The sequence below is a fragment of the Schistocerca serialis genome, chromosome 12 (genome assembly GCF_023864345.2).
Source record: "Schistocerca serialis cubense isolate TAMUIC-IGC-003099 chromosome 12, iqSchSeri2.2, whole genome shotgun sequence".
Taxonomy (NCBI): domain Eukaryota; kingdom Metazoa; phylum Arthropoda; class Insecta; order Orthoptera; family Acrididae; genus Schistocerca; species Schistocerca serialis.
In genome coordinates this window covers 87,822,924-87,841,138 of record NC_064649.1, presented here as the reverse complement: position 1 = coordinate 87,841,138, position 18,215 = coordinate 87,822,924, and the positions used below count along the sequence as shown (strand labels likewise).

At 41.1% G+C, this 18,215-nt stretch overlaps 1 protein-coding gene across 1 annotated transcript in view; it reads right to left on the bottom strand.

Annotated features, from left to right (window-relative positions):
• Positions 1–18,215, bottom strand: part of LOC126428137 (uncharacterized) — a 744,079-nt gene that overhangs the window by 22,877 nt on the left and 702,987 nt on the right. The window contains exons 7-8 of the mRNA XM_050090038.1: positions 16,570–16,695; positions 2,737–2,844 (exon numbers count right to left, since the gene is read on the bottom strand). Coding sequence (XP_049945995.1) covers positions 2,737–2,844; positions 16,570–16,695 — 234 coding nt within the window. The remainder of the gene's footprint in view (positions 1–2,736; positions 2,845–16,569; positions 16,696–18,215) is intronic.

Below are 18,215 nucleotides of genomic sequence, written 5' to 3'. Positions count from 1 at the left end.
AAGATTTCTGTGTCTTCTTTCAGTAATGTAATAGTAGTAGGAACAGGGTCTGCTGTAGGTAAATAAGTCTTTCCACTACTGAATAAATTATTTTGATTATCATTATTATAAACAATATCTCTTGTGATGAATGAGAGTCATATAGAAATTCAGTTTCCCTATTATTTAAAATAAGTAAATGTATTATGCTGGAAATATGTCACACATGTCAGAACAGTGATGTAACAACCATATGACAGCCAGTCATGTCTTCCCTGTCCAGCCAAGAATTGCAGCTCATATTCTACCTCCCCACCAACTGTAAGATTTGGTCTGTGATAAAAGTTTCTTAACTGAATCACAGCACTGATTGAAATTTGTGTCAGGTGTACAGGCTGGAGATCATGAGCAAATAAGTGCTGCATCACAGGTGAAGGCAATTTTCTGTAGGTCCTCAAAGTGTCCATATTGAAGAGGGCTATGGGCGATGATTCTTCATCAGTGACGAACGTTTGGAGCTGGTGCAGCAGCACAGTAAGGAGGTCCATTGCTGCACAATTATGGATCTTAGCAGCCATCCCACATATGTCTGAATTATTCTTGTGTGAAATATTCACTAGCATCTGCTGTTCAAGTTAGTTGGTGCCACAAAATGTGACACCTGGTCACAAAATGAATTGACATTTCTGCAGTGATAACTGTGACAGTACCAATGAGTTCCTTGAAAGGTCTGACATGGGTGACGACGTGTGTAACATAGCTAACAAGCAGTAGTCTATACACTGGCATCACAGTAGATCTCCAATCAAGACAAAATTCAAGCAGACCGTGTTGGTGAGAAAAGTGATGTGCACAGTTTTCTGGCACAAGAAGGGCATTCTGCTGTGTTGTAACACATCACTCCAGCATGAAATGCTGTTTTTTTTGACTTGGTTGCTACTGACAACAGTGATAATCTCTAATAAATCTTCCATTAAAATATGAACCACTTCTAATATTTTTTTTTATATAATCTCATCTTCATCAAATTTTATAGATTTTCGGCATAAACTATTCTGTGTCCTGTCACCAGAATGCAACACTCCCCTTTTAAATATACGTGTCTTCAGATTCAGCTTTGTTGTTATTCGGAAGCTCAGGACTGTTGCACCTTGTAATTAAATTTTTGTGTTGTACTGAGGAACTGCACTTTGAGGGACTAAATTACTGCTGCAGTTACGAAATATGATCAACTTCAAGCAATTTGTGACTTTCTACAAATGAATGGGAAATCCTCCTCCTGCCAATGACTCCTTGTATTGTGTTACAATGTACAATATTTCAGCATTTAGTAAATGGGGACATTTCTTGTCTGTCCAACTTAAGATCAGACCTCAGATTAATAATATTTTTTGACATTCTTATGAAGTCTTTTGTTCTGCTGTGTTGTCACTCAGCACTGTCATTTGTTTCATGGTGCACTGCACTACTCCATAATGGGACACCAACTCAGGGAGATTATACAGTGTCCACATAGGTAGTGTAAGTCACATAATACTGTGCTGTGATGAGTGGCATCTGTCCACATATGTGACATGTGACACATGAACAAAAAAAAGAAGGAAAAAAAAACAGCTTGCTGTTTCTAATTACTAAATTATCATATGATTTGAAGATCATGACCATCATTTGTCAGCTAAGTGGATGTGAGGTTATACATCACTCTGCTGGAGTGTTACTTTACACCACACTGCTCACCAATACCATTAAACGCTGTGAGAATTGTGACTAGCCATTCACGTAAAGAGGTGTGGAGTGCTCAACACATGTTTTGTGCTGATCTGTGACAGAGCTTGCCTACATACAGTTTGGTGCACAACAATTTTTCTGAAAGAGCTGCTTCATCATCAGCCATATAGTCCTGGCTTTGATACCAATGGTTTCCATCTTTTGTTGCATATCAAGAAACTCCTGCCTGGTCAGCATTTTAATAATGGTGAAGAGCAGACTGTCACAGACAACAGACAGGAATACAAAAATTGATCACATGATATGACAGGTGTCAAATTCTGGTGATGACTCTGATCCAGAAATAACTCAGACATTGTTGTATCTTTTTGAATAAATAAATAACTACAGCAGCTGCTGTAAGATGATTTACTGATTCTCTGTTTGTTCACAACTACTTTCATGACTGTAAAGTCACATACTCAGGTGCCAAATAATTAACATTTTTAAACTTAGAAACCATTCCTCAATGGTATTGACTATATCATAAAAATGCAACTGTACAAAACCGACAATATGTAGTCCAATGTCAGGTTTTGACAATTGTGTTTCTACATTAGGATGAGGATAGGGAACATCTGTGTTTTATTGAGGGATGTCTTACATGTCTAAAATGGTGAATTGTTTGGCACCTGAGGATACTTGAGAACCAATGGGGAATCAGTAATTCTTCTCACGGCAGCTGTCATGGTTATTTATTTATTCAAATGGATTTCTACAGCTGTGGCTTTCTCACTCACCCAGTGATCTGTAACTTGTTGTATCTGTTACCTATAAAGTTTTGTTGTCCATCTCTTCCTTTTGAAGAAAACGGGAAATTTAATTGCTGGATGACCCAAAGAAAAGGATACACCATGAAGGAATTATCCAAAGGGGGTGTAAATCGGTAGGTGTGATGTATGTGCATACAGTTTCAGAAAAATGTATTTTTTTTTCTTAGAGTGTATTAGGTTTCAGTTACATGGAGTAAAGAGTGAGTGGCATGTCTACCTTGGCCATCTGCTGCTCCTGCTGTTTCTGCTGGGAGAACTGCTGCTGCAGCAGGTCCAGGTTCAGCTTGATGTCCTGAAGGAAACGGATCGCCTCCTCCCGAGTCATCTGCAACAGCAACAGTGTCGGTAAATGTCAAAGCCATTTCCTCACCTTTTGTTGCATCAATTACACCACTGGTTCTCAATCTGTGCATTATTGCCACTCGTGCGCACTTCGTCTCGATGGAGTGCGTGAATGGAAAGGGGTGGGGACATTGGGAGCAGGAGTTCTGTGTTTGGTATGATGATTCTTCTTTTAGTTCGTACCAGAAAAAATATAGGTGAACTTGGTTTCCTAAATATTGTTACTATATCGGTATCCTTATCTTGTCATGGTGGTGGGGCTTGCATGGTCAAATGATCCTGAGAGCTTTGCGGGCAGTAGCTTAGCTATTGGCAGGGCCTCCCAAGCTGGACAGGTCGAAAATGAGGTTCCAGACTAAATGGGATACCCTGGTCCTCCAGGTTGTGTGTTGGGCTAACAGCCCCACCTTGTAAAACCAGTCATGTTACGAATGCTAGAGAGACACCCAATACAATGAACTAAGCATAGAGAAGGACTACGATTTGGAAGATGGAATGTGCAGTCTCTGTACAAACCTGGGATGTCAATAACTTAAGTTAGAGAATTCGAAAAGCAGAAAATGATGGTGGCGGCCCTGAAGGAAGTTCGATGGGAAGGTAGAGGGACAATAGACATAGAAAATTACGCAATATTCTATGGGGAAGCAGTCAAACACAGTTTTGGAACTGGTTTCTGTGTTAACAAAGACATTATACCAATAGTAAAGAATTTTATGGCAGTGAACCCAAGAATCTCAGTTCTAACCTTATCAGTGGAAAACTACCAACTTACCTTTAATTGTCATGCACCAACAGAAGAAAGCAAAGATCAAGTAAAGGATATATTCTACGCAGAGCTGGAAGTTGTTATGGACTCCATCCCTAAAAACAGCTGCAGAATTCTCATCGGCGATTTTAATGCCAAGATTGGAAAGAAGATCAGCTTTACTCCCACAATAGGCCTTCGTAGTCTGCACAAAAATAGCAATGACAACAGAATAAGGCTAATTATCTTTGCTACATACAAGGGCATGTTTATCAGTAGCACTAATTACCCACATAGACAGGTGCAAAAAGGAACATGAGTATCCCCAGATGGAAAAACAGTCAACCAAATAGGCCACATGGCAATCAATGCAGAAACCAGGAATTGGACTATGGATGTAAGAAGTTCCCATGGGGCTGAGTGTGGTTCCAACCAATTCTTGGTTAAAAGTCAACTCAGAGTCACCCTGAAACCAAACCAAGGAAGTAAACTAAAGAAAGTGGCACATTTAGAAATAGAAAAAGTAACACAGGAAGAACCCAGAAATGAACTTCAAGTTGAGACAGGAATCGTTTTACAGTACTGCCAGAAACAGAGGACTCTGATGTAAATCAGCAGTGGGAAGAAATTAGAAATGTGGTTGCGAAGGCTGCAGGAGCAGTCATTGGAAAAAGGGTGGCGAGGAAGAAGAAATGGTTCAATGACATCTATGAAGAGGCAGTCAACAGGAGAAAAGAAGACCGTGACAAGTGGTTACAGTCAGCAACTGATCAGAGCAGCAAGGCCGAAGAGAAACACAAGCAGTATTGCGGAGAGAAAAGAGGAAGTTGGTGAGTGGGGTTATTACAGAAGCAGAAGACGACTTCCAGGGAAGGAGGATGAAGAACATGCACGGAAAGGTCAACTATGTGAGGAAAACCTATAAAATCACAGAGAAATTCATAAAAAAATGCCAAAGGAGAGATGCTGACAAATCAATATCAAATTTCAAAGAGATGGGAAGAATATTTCAGTGACTTGTTAAATTGTGAAGACCCAACAACACTCTTTAACTTCCCCCTATCAAAGACAGCAGACCCGGAATACCTACCACCAACTGTAGAAGAGATCAGGAAACACACAAAATAGCTTAAAAAAGGACAGAAGCCCAGGAGAAGATGGCATCCATGCTGAAATAATTCAGGAAGGGGATAAATACCTTGTCGCAAGTATTCACATATTAATAGAGACCATTTTCAATACTGAAAACATTCCAGAAGACTGGAGGAATGCACTATTCTGTCCCATCCACAAGAAGAATGACTGAATGGCATCACTCTGCTCAAAATTTTTTATAAGATCTTCTCAAATTGTCTACTAGATCAAATCCAACCATTGGCAGACACCGTTATTGGAGAATATCAAGGAGGATTTCGTCACGGGAGATCTATTATCGACCAAATCTTTGTCCTTCGCCAGATCGTACAAAAAAAGGTGGGAGTTTGGCCAAGAACTACACGTGCTGTTTGTCAACTTTGGAAAAGCATATGACTGCATTCATTGGGAAAGTATGCTGACGTGTCTGGAAGAGTTCGGATTTGCCAAGATATTAGTAAGCCTCGTGATGGCCTGCCTGATGGATACTACAGCAAAAGTAAAAATTGTAAATGAGGTGACTGAAACATTCAAAACAAAAACTGGTCTACAGCAGGGTGATGGACTGTCTCCTGTTCTTTTCAATCTCTCATTAGAGAAGGTAATGTGAGAGATGTCATCTAATGTACTCACAGGAGTCCAGACCGGGGCTGTGAACATCAAGTACCTCGGATATGCTGATGATGTAGTGCTACAATTTGGGTTGCAAGAATAATTAGAGGAAATGGCTGACATTCTGGAAACAACAGGGAGGAAAATTGGAGTTCAAATCATGGAATACAAGGTTCTACACCATAGACATAATGAAACTGAAAAACCACTTCCACTCTTACACACAACTGAAGGTTCTTATGGTCAAGTCAGGGAGTTCAAATATCTGGGTGCAGTATTCAGAGATGAACCATCCAGTGAAATGGAAATACAGGCAAGACTATGGGCAGGTAATCGCTGTTACCACAGTCTTAATGCTCTCCTCAAAATGAGAAGTTTGTCAAGAAATTTCAGAATAAACATTTACAAAACATTCCTGCAGCCAGTAGTACTATATGGATGTGACACCTGGAGTTCAACCAAGCATGATCTGAACAGACTGATGATACCTGAAAGGAAAGTCCTTCGGAAGATTTTTGGACCAGTTTACGATAATGAGTGAAAAATGGAAGATTCATTACAACACAGAGTTGTATGATATTTACAAAGAGCCAAACATCGTGGCTATAATGAAGGCACGACAACTCCAGTGGGCAGGGCATGTTGCTTGAATGCTGGACAACCGATGGCCGAAAACTGTACTCAACACCAAGCCAACCGGCAGAAGGCCCATAGGGAACTTGATGGAGTGACTGTGTATCCAAAGACCTCTAGAGAGTGTGACTGCTGGAAGGATGTCAGAAAGGAGCCAAAGACAGGCTGAAGTGGAGGCAATCTCTCGAAGCAGTGTGCAGTCCATTGGGCCTGATTGTGTAAAGTAAGTAAGTATATAACACACAGTGTTATATACTTACTGGACAGTGTTACACTCTTACTGTTTACGAAACAACATCGATAATTAATATAGAACACAATATATTAATATACTGACAGAAAAAAAATCACAACACCAAAACTAATTAATGAGAGTAATGAAATTTCAAGAATACATTTGTCTAGATAACAATATTATGAGAAGGAAAGTTGCTACCCACCATATAGCAGAGATGCTGAGTCGCAGATAGGCATGACAGATATATTTTCACACTTAAAGCTTTTGGCCAATGGCCCCTTTGTCAACAATACACACACACACACACACACACACACACATATGCAAGTGCAACTCACACATGACTGCAGTCTCAGGCAACTGAAACCACACAGCCTATTGTTGACAAAGGCCACTGGCTGAAAGCTTAAGTGTGAAAATCTTTTTGATGTGTCTATCTGCATCTCCGCTATATAGTGAGTAGCAACTTTCCTTCTCATAATACTGTTACATTCTATCCTGTATTTTCCATTTACATTGCTAGACCACAGGTTAATGTAATTGCGAGATATGTCAATGTAAATATGACATGCTTCTATAAGTTTGTTGGATGGGGTTCCATGCCTTATGCACTCATTCAGTCAGCACAGGGACAGTTAATGCTGTTTGTGGATGATGGTGGAGTTGTTGCTCATATGTGCTCAACTGGAAACAGATCTGGTGATCAACCAGGCTAAGGCAAAATGTTAGCACTCTGTAGAACATGCTCAGTTAAAAGAGTTGTATGTAGATGGTTGTTATCCTTTGGAAAACACCACCTGGACTGCTGTTCATAAATTGCAGCACAACAGGCCATATCACCAGGTTGACAATATGTAATCAGGGTGCACGAGATAGCCACGACAGTGTTTCTGTTGTCATACAAAATCACATCCTTGACCGTAACTCCAGGTGTAGGTCCATTACATCTAGCATGCAAACAGATTAGTTGCAGGCCCTCAACTTGCCACCCCATAACCAGCACACAGCCATCACTGGAACCAAGACAGAACCAGCTTTCATCAGAAAAAAAAAAAAAAAAAACAACAACAAATCTCAACCCTGCCCTGTTAGTGAGCTCTCACTTGACACTACTGAAGTTGCAAATGACGGTGGTTTGAAGTCAGTGCAATATGCACTGTGGGGTGCCTGGCTCAGAGCTATCCTTGAAGTAACCAATTTGTTACAGTTCTTTGTGTCAATGTGGTGCCAACTGCTGCTGTAGGTGCACTACGATGCCCCAGAGTCAAACAATGAGTGCTATGGTCTTCCTTCTCGGTAGTGCATTATGGCCTTCCAGAGCATTGTCTTCCTGCGACAGTACACTCTTGTGACTACCGATACCAGCAATCGTTTACAGTAGCTACATTTCTGTCAAGATTTACTGCAGTATCACAGAAGGAGCATCCATCTTCTCATAGCCTCATCACACATCAGTGAGGTGTTGATAATGACATCTTTGTCATCTTAGTCATTCCTGAGTAACATCAACTTACGATGTCCGGTCTCAAATGTAACTAACACTCATGACCATTAAAGCAAACCTGAACTGCATCATCGTTGCACTACTAGCGCCACTCTTATGCAATTTCTTTTTGTCACTGTACTTCATTCGTATGTGTCCAACAGGGCACAGTACCAATATTTTCCAAAAGCTGCAAGTGAAATTGTGATTTTTCTGGGATCTGACAGTACAGGGTCGAAATGTAAACATTATACTCTTCCTCCAGCCAAGGCAAATTGGTTGTTTCTTTTGCATTAAGTGTGGTCTATGTTCAGCCTTAGGTGGCTTATAAAAGCACCATTTGTTCTTGGTCAGTTTCTGAGAAAACAGAAAATCTTGATTTTTTTTTTTCTGATACAAAAGTACTAATTGTGTGGATGGCAGCTTCAATGTTGTTATCTGTTACCGAGATCCAAAGTTACTGTACTTAAGCATGTAAAATATGCACATCCTATCCAGACTGAGACATAAATGTAATTTTAACTGAAGTAGTGATCACGTGGCAAAGGTTCTGGGGTCATCACCAGGATTCTTTCACGAACTGACTTTTTGAACAGCATATGTTTTATTGGTAAAACTTTGTGATGCGCTCTCTCTGTACAGTGGGCACATCATGCTGTTACAGTGTGTCTTGATGTGCAAATTATTCTATGGTGGTACAAAAACTTTACAAAGAATCATTCTTTGTACTTGCAAATCAAACATTGCGTTTTTTTGTTATACTGTAGGTGTAGCCTGAAGTGAACTTGCTCTGGATGGGAGATGGTTTTATTTTAAATTATGCATGTGTCAAAGTATATAAACAAATTTTCAACACTTCACTGATCTACAAAATTCATTTTATATAAGCAGGTGACGCTACTGTAACAGCAAAAGAAATGCTTCTGTTCAACCACAAAAAAGACCGATATGGTCTTCTTTAGAAGACTCTGACAAGAAACTGGGGAACAGGCTGCCTCAATCCTCATTCCACCTTCCTCACCAAAAATTTTGGGTTGCACACATGTTCACTCTTTTCTGTGTCGAAAGAGAGTGGTAGGTGCACAATGATGGTGGAAGAGAGAGGAGAGAGACAGTGTCAGCAGGACAGAAAGAGAAAGAGAAAGGAGACAGTTATGGTGGGGGAGTGGATGTTGCACTAAAAGAGGAAGAGAGATGGGTGGTGGTAGTAACAAAGAGAGAGAAAGGAGACAGTGGAAATGAAAAACAGAGATGGGTGGAGACAATACAAAGGCTTGGGGCCAAGAAGTGGGGGCTCTCCAGCAGGGATACGACTTCCTCAAATCCTGCCCTGAAATGAGATCCACCAAGAGTGTCTTTCCGCCATCCACCTAGCCTTCGTAACCTCTTGGTTCATCCTTATGAAATCCCCAAACCACCTTCCCTACCCTCTGGCTCCTATCTTTGTAACTGCCCCCGGTGTAAAACCTGTCCCATGCATCCTCCCACCACCACCACCTACTCCAGTCCTGTAACCCGGAAGGTGTACACGATCAAAGGCAGAGCCATGTGTGAAAGCACCCCCGTGATTTACCAACTGACCTGCCTACACTGTGAAGCTTTCTGTGTGGGAATGACCAGCAACAAACTGTCCATTCACATGAATGGACACAGGCAGGGAATGACCAGCAACAAACTGTCCATTCACATGAATGGACACAGGCAGACAATGTTTGTTGGTAATGAAGATCACCATGTGGCTGAACATGCCTTGGTGCATGGCCAGCACATCTTGGCACAGTGTTACACCGTCCGGATTATCTGGATACTTCCCACTAACACCAACCTGTCAGAACTCCAGAGATGGAAACTTGCCCTTCAGTATATCCTCTCTTCCCGTTACCCACCAGGCCTCAACCTCCGCTAATTTCAAGTTGCTGCTGCTCATACCTCACCTGTCATTCAACAACATCTTTGCCTCTGTACTTCCGCCTCGACTGACATCTCTGCCCAAACTCTTTGCCTTTACAAATGTCTGCTTGTGTCTGTGTATGTGCGGATGGATATGTGTGTGTGTGCGAGTGTATACCTGTCCCTTTTTCCCCCTAAGGTAAGTCTTTCCACTCCCGGGATTGGAATGGCTCCTTACCCTCTCCCTTAAAACCCACATCCTTTTGTCTTTCCCTCTCCTTCCCTCTTTCCTGATGAAGCAACCGTTGGTTGCAAAAGCTTGAATTTTGTGTGTATGTTTGTGTGTCTATCAACCTGTCAGTGCTTTCGTTTGGTAAGTCACATCATCCTTGTTTTTAGATATATTTTTCCCACGTGGAATGTTTCCCTTTATTATATATATATATATATATATATATATATATATATATATATATATATATATATATATATATATATAATAAAGGGAAACATTCCACGTGGGAAAAATATATCTAAAAACAAGGATATATATATATATATATATATATATATTAAAGGGGAACATTCCACGTGGGAAAAATATATCTAAAAACAAGGATATATATATATATATATATATAAGTATCAGATGGGCCAATGATTGGTAATCAACACTGCTAATGCAGAATGAGATTTTCACTCTGCAGTGGAGTGTGTGCTGATACGAAACTTCCTGGCAAATTAAAACTGTGTGCCGGACCGAGACTCGAACTCGGGACCTTTGCCTTTCGCGGGCTAGTGCTCTACCAACTGAGCACCCAAGCACGACTCACGCCCCGTCCTCACTGCTTTACTTCTGCCAGTATCTCGTCTCCTACCTTCCAAACTTGTTTGGTCCTGAGTTCGAGTCTCGGTCTGGCACACAGTTTTAATCTGCCAGGAAGTAACACTGCTAATGTATTGCACTTGGTTGAGATGAAGTTACAGTGAACTCTTCTTTGTGAATATGGTACTGGTGTGTAAGATGAATCATTTGTGTGTCTTCTGGTATCTATTATACTGCAAAGATATTCTCACCATTTAGAAATAGATACTGTTGCAACACTAAATTCTGATGCTAGTGATGATGATGCAAACACTTCACTGGAGGTGGTAGTGATAAGCCAAGTTATAGAACAGTCAGTGCAAGGGAATTCCAACCTTCTCCTGATGCTGTCATCACAAGGTTTGATGCTGACACATAAACGATGATTGTCTGTCAGAAGTTTAAATGCATGTGACAAGCTCCTGAAGGCTAAAAGGAATATAATCAGCATACTGGAGTATGTTGCAAGGAAAATAGAAGCCCATACAGTTTTCAAAGATAATTGCATGCTGCAGTTCAATATCATCAAGCAATGTGTATTTATGAACCACAAGAATGCTGTTCTTGTCTACATTATTGTTAATTACAACATTGGGCATTTGACATAGCCAGAAATCTCAGGTATACAAGCTTTACTGGGTTTTATTTGATTTGCCATATAACTATGCTCCAAGCATGAAAAGAGAAGAAGAGGGCTCAAACAATTGTTGCTGAAGTCAATGCACATATCACGACGGAAAACATCCAGATGGAACTGTGCAAAGAATTCTATCTATGAACAGAGAGGGAAACACTGTCTCGACACTGGAATCAGTTAACAGTCTAACACAAAGCTGTACAATCTATGAGGCAGTACCCAAGGAAAAAAAGCTAGTGTAGTACACATTTCTGCCACTAGGTGTGTGTAGCGCAACCCGTTGCCAGTTCAGTGTCACCTGTGTTGTCAACCTGACTTGAAAACAGCTTACCAAGATGGTGTTGTGGAAAAAACTCAAGTGTACAAGTGGTTTTCCAATTTAAAAATGGCAACATGTCAATTGATGAACATTGTTCTGGATGTCCATCAACTGCCTGAAAAATAATTCGAGAGCTTGGGCTCCCAGGCTGTCGGACAGACAATTGATCAACTGTCAGAGATTAGTGGGTTATCTTGGAGTTCAGTTCAGCGAATTTCAACAGAAGATCTGGGAATGAAAAGGAATGCTGCCAAGTTTGTTCCTCGGGTTCTGACTGACAATCAAAAGGAATGTCGAGTTGAAACATGTTGAGCTTTGGAACAACAGTGTGAGACCAATCCAGATTTTATGTCAAAGTGTCATGATGAGTCATGGAGCATAAAAGGACATCAGTCTGACAGTACTAAAGAAGTTGAGAAAACAAATGAGAGAGGAGCTGTCAGCCATTTCTAAATATGACTACAAAAAATGTTTCAAACAGTGGAAGCACTGGTGGGTCAAATGTACTAGTTGTGATGTAGAGTATTCTTAACTGGATAAGGGTGTTTTGTAATCAGTTTGAAAATATGTTGCTATGTCAATGGATTGATAATTGACAAACTGACTCTATATATGAACCTTCCTGGCAGATTAAAACTGTGTGCAGGACCGAGACTTGAACTCGGGACCTTTGTCTTTCGAGGTACTGGCAGAAGTAAAGCTGTTAGGACGAGGCGTGAGTCATGCTTGGGTAGCTCAGTTGGTAGGGCACTTGCCTGTGAAAGGCAAAGGTCCCGAGTTCAAGTCTCGGTCCGGCACACAGTTTTAATCTACCAGGAAGTTTCATATCAGCGCACACTCCACTGCAGAGTGAAAATCTCATTCTGACTCATATATAGATTCCAAGAACCAAGTAGTAAGTTTGAACCCTGTGGTTCAAGGGAAATGGAAAAATGATGTCCCCCTTATGTCTATGCAGACACAAGCAGAAAGAACGCCTGAAGACATTTTTTTTTTCTCTCAGCTTTAAATCCACATTTGTTGACAGTTACTAGTGTTTTGTGGCTCCAGTTATGGACATAAGGATGTAAAAGTATTACTGGAAGCTCCTGGAGGAATAGATGTAGTTTCAAAAATCATTCTACATAAACTACAAAATATGTGCAACTTCCTGACATTTATTTCTTCAGTCAACATGAAATATATGCAAAGAGAATAACAGATTTCCCTAAAATAAATTCTAGGGACATGCAGCCAAAATTGTGACACAGTCTTTATTACAAAAATGCATTCTGTCATTTACAACTAAGTATATACACCAATACTTCATTACATGTGGGAGAGTGCTGACTTCCATATTGGCAAACTTATGGATGACTTCAAAAGCGTCACTGACATGGCGTTCAGTGATAGTATTGTATGAAGTTCATCTTGTTATGACCACTTTATTGAAAATCCTCACTTGCATTTATAGTTAAATATATCTGCATTGTGTGTGGCTTGTGCACTGACATCTAGAGCATGTTTGCCAGCTCACTGAGAGGTATGTAATGGTCCTGTAACTAAAATTTCATATAGGTATGTTCATTAGAATGCAGATACTTTCCAAATTACTTAAATCAGAGGAAGTTTAACCAATGACATTTCAATACGTTAATTTGAAAATGAGGCCATAGCAACTTAAAGATTTTATATAACAATATGCAAATGCTTTTAAATACAATTTTGTAGCAATCAGTACTGCAAGATGAATTTTACGTTTTATCTATTGTAGCAATTTGATGAAGGACTTTTAAATGTTGTGGTCCTCTTTCCTTCCATCAGTTAGACTTAAGTGACTGTATGTTAACTCCTTTTTCATATTCATATTGTAAGGTTCTGACTTGGGCAAATTTGACATGAGTTGCTGTTGTGCCCTAAAACAAAGCAAATCAAACCAGCAGAGCTTAACATCACCATCAACAGTTTCACGTGCTCTCATATCACTTGGGGTGCATTGAAGGAGCCTCCCTGAAGACTGCGACAGCAATACACAAACGAGAAGCGCAATCGGGCGCACCCCGGGCAACGTTGATCTATCAGCGGCTAATCCTTCAACAACCGGAACGGACTACTGAGGTCTGAAGTCTAGTTCCGGAAACGGAAAGTAAGTACTTCATGACACACTGTGGAGACTTCCACAATCCCAGTCTGTTGCCTGTGGGAAAACCCAGGTAGAAGGTTTGGAATTTAATCGAGGAAATTGGAGGAAAGACTGTTGATCGGGAGCTTTATGCCACTCTGTCTCCTCTCCTCCCCTCCCCTTGCTGGCTAAACATTGACAGGGAAAATTTCACCCACCATCAGGATTCAAATTGGCTTGCCACATGGGCATGCTTTTATGACCTTAGCTATGGAGGTGGGTAAACACACAGTTGTTTTAGTTTCACTTCACTTCAGTTACAGATACTGACATGCCTTTCAGTTATATTACCAGAAAATACCATCCATATTCCTGTAGTGGTTTAGTTACTGTAATTGGGATGCTACAATGTGAGGTAATTTTTATTTCATCATCATTGATTCATACATCATGTTCTGTAAATCCAGTCATGAAGGAGAGGGAGGATGACTACACAGACACTGAGCCTTCAAGTAACCACTGTGCCAAACAATCTCAACATGCAAAAGCTATGCGCCAAGCTGGACCTCAAACTGTTGATGGATGAGTGAAAGGTCATTAAAGTGACTAGCACAAATTAACTGTTTGAACATTTTTAGACTGGGCCCGATTTCTTAGACAGTGTTATTACCAGTGACAAAATGTGGGCATTTCAGTATGATTTGAAGACAAAGTGCTGATGGTGCACCCCATTGTTCTAAAAAATAGTATCTCAGTACGAATTAGTATTGGCCACAAAAATACCAGCTGAGTGATGTAGTAGTAGTGGTATTAGAAGTAGAGGAGGAGCACATTTTCTCCCAAAGTAATTGTACTTGTACGTGAAACAAAGGAAACTCCAGGTGGGACTATCAGCATTGCTGCTTAACATGTCATCTTTACTGCAATTTGCAAACAGATACAATTAAGACACTTACACAAACCTTTTGGTGTCAGCCTTCACTGGAAAACAACACACACCATTCATGCACACATACATACATACATACATACATATAAGATTGGCAGTTTGGGCCACAATGCAACTACCGGTGCACGGGTGGGAAGAGAAAGAGGAGCACTGTCTGGCATAACGTGCAGGGATTAGTATGTTGATGGGTGCAACATAAGGAGGAGTGGGGAGATACGTATTGGTGTGCGATGAGAATGGGGAGGGGATGTTAGGACAGATGGGTCGACAGTGTGTTATTGTAGGCTGAGGCTGGGATCATTATGGAAATGGAGAATGTGTCGTAAGGATAACTCCCATCTATGCAGTTCAGGAAGGAAAAAAAATTAAATTATGTTGTGGATCCAGATGACTCGGGTGGAGAAACAGCTACTGAAATCAAACATGTTATGTTCAACTGCATACTGTGCCATAGGGTGGTCAGCTTTGCTCTTGGCCACATTTAGGTGGTGGGAAGTCACACCAGTATAAAAAGCTGTGTATGATTGAAGGAAAGCTCATATACGTCACGGCTGCTTTCACGAGTTGCCTGGTGTCTGATGGGGTAGGATAAGCCTGGAATAGGAAGTGCTGGTTGGGTCTTCTACCTGGGTTTTCCCACAGGCAACAGGCTGGGATTGTGGAAGTTGGAATATCACTTTAAGAGGGGTGGGGACAATATCAGGTAGGATGTCCCTCACTTCATGGTACGATGACAAGTAATCAAAGCCTTGGTGAAGGATGTTGTTCTAGTTTGAGATGGTACTTGGTGACGAAGGGGGGACACTCATTTGTGGCTGGTTCTTGGGGATGTGAGGACAAATGGCACTGCAGACCTGTTTGCCGACTAGGTGTGTTGTCACTGCCAGACACCACACTTGCTAGGTGGTAGCCTTTAAATCGGCCGCGGTCCGTTAGTATACGTCGGACCCGCGTGTCGCCATTACCAGTGATTGCAGACCGAGCGCTGCCACACGGCAGGTCTAGAGAGACTTCCTAGCACTCGCCCCAGTTGTTCAACTGACTTTGCTAGCGATGGTTCACTGACAAAATACGCTCTCATTTGCCGAGACGATAGTTAGCATAGCCTTCAGCTACGTCATTTGCTACGACCTAGCAAGGCACCATTACCAGTTACTATTGATACTGAATCATGTACCATCAAGAGCAACATTCACCATTAATGGATTAAAGTTAAGTATTCCACCAGCTACGTCTGTTTTTTCTAAATTCTAATTTCCTTGTCCTGTTCCAGACCTCACGCCAGCCTGCGTGAGCTAAAACGCGTGCCTTTCGGCTTCCTCTAGTAACCCGGTGTTGGCTCTCCTGCCAACCCACAACACTAGGTCTGGGGGTAGTGCTTGTCTGTGAAGGCCTTGGTAAGACCCTCAGCATACTAAGGAAGGGAGTTGTTGTCACTGCAGATATGCTGTCTCCTCAAGTGTCAGGATGTATGGGAGGGATTTTTTCGTGTGGAAGGGATGACAGAATGCAGGTACTGTTGGGGGGGGGGGGGGGGGGTAATGTGGACAGGTGTGGATGGAGCCATCAGAGAGGAATTGGTCAACATCTAGGAAGATGGCACAAGCCAAAACGATTGATGAGTGTCCAGAGCAAGAATTATTGGTCACCTCCCTCTGGGCCTCCTCAGAAGTCTTCAACCACACTGGAACTTGTGAAGATGATAAAACAGAGTCACCAGAGACATGATGGATAAGTTGATTGGTACTGGTATAACTTTTGCCTAGTTGGGTGCTGAACCCGATCACACACCATTGTTTTAGCATTTGCTCCACTGTGTGTCATGATAAAGTTATTAGGACAAGTTAAAAAAAATTGATGATGCTGTTACACTTGTTACTTGTAGCAGACTGACTACAGGTACATTGTGAAGGCAAGTAGAAATTGACCTCCCCTTCTCCCACATAGCCCAAGTGTACAAACTGTCACTTTACTCACAGCCACTAATTAAATAACAGAGAACTGTAGGAATGATCTTCTGCATTGTCATATCCTTGATAGATTGATACAGTTCTCAGTTCAGTACATGGTGCATCAAATTGTTTTTGCATGGATATACCCACCAGTCCTTCCTGCAAGAACTCTTCAATGGCCAGCGTCACTCCCTTCTCATCTCCGGTCCAGAACACGTACTCTGCCATGTCTTGTGGTGAATACTGGATCCCGGCATACGATGACAATTTGTCACCCTGTGGACAGTGCAAAAACTCAGAAACAAGGAAAATATACATAAATGTACTGTCACAGTTATAGGCATGCTACACCACTGAATTTTTTTATGGAGTGTAGAAAAAAGAAATTCTGCTTTACACTCTGACCCAGACTGTAAATACCAATACATATTTCACCACCTGAAGATGATGGTGTGAACCAAAGCACATAGTAAATGATATAGTCACATTAATGGTAATGTTTTCAGAATGGCATGTACTGTTCTACTGTAGACAGCATTGAAACATAGCAGCAGTATGTCCGCTTACTAAAATATCACTACTAACATACGAGGGGCGTTCAGAAAGTAAGCTCCGATCGGTCGCGAAATGGAAATGACTATGAAAATCCGATAAAGCTTTGCACAGATGTGTTGGGTAGTGTCTCTAGTATAATCCCAGTTAGCATCACGTCGCTCTTCTCATTTCTGAGCTCGCAGTGAGTGCGTAAAGATGTCTAGAAAATAGTGTCTGCCGCCAAGTACGAGGGCCTGGTGAGAAATTTCGCCTGAAGCCATGCAGCTAACATTACATAACTGTCGTGCTGTTTCGTCTTCACGACAATTCTCAGCCGCATTCTGCAGGGGCAATGAAGATGCTCCTGCATCGTTTTCAAATGGAAATGTTAGATTACCCACAATACAGTCCACAATTGTCTCCCCCTGAGTTTCATCTCTGGTCACATGAACCGCTGTCTTTGAAGCAACGAGGTGTAGGCCAGCGTGGAGAATTGGCGGAAAGCACTGGCGGCTGCCTTCTATGATGAGGCTATTGAAAAGTTGGTACAACGCTATGACAAAAGTCTAAGTCAGAACGGCGACTATGTAGAGAAGTAGCTGAAAGGTGTAGCTAATTGTTACAAGTAAAACATTTCTGATGTTCACTGTGGTTTCAATTTGGCAATCAATCGGAGCTTACTTTCTGAACAGGCCTCATATTTCTCTTTTCTGTTTCCTGTTCAATATGTAATACATATAAACCTTCAAAATCTTTGTCAAGCTGTTGGTTTGCAGAATGTTTGAATCATAGAAAGCAATAATTTCGAAATTTCTGTTATTTTCTTGATGGGGCTTTGAAATCCCAGTGCGTACTCTAGCTTCCACTTGATTCTATTGTATTATCTTTGTAAACATTTAAAGACATTCTATACTTTTATTTACTATCAAAAATAAAACACAGAAAAATAGCTGTGAATTTTAACATTTTATGGTAATTGTTCTCGTCGGATCTTCAAACAGGCCTTGGCAAAACAGTTTTTGAAAGCTGCGAAAATTCATGACAAAGCATTATTATTGCAAACTATATATTTTCACGAATTTTCTCAACCAAACCATCATTGATAACTGAAGGACACCCACTCCTCGACAGCATTACTGAATGCACTTCAGTCTGTGGGCTCAGAGATCATCGTAAGCATTTTGAACAATCATTAACAATTGTAAATACAAAACAGCCAGGCTGTAATGGCATCAACAGACATGAGTGCAAAGGGTGCTTGA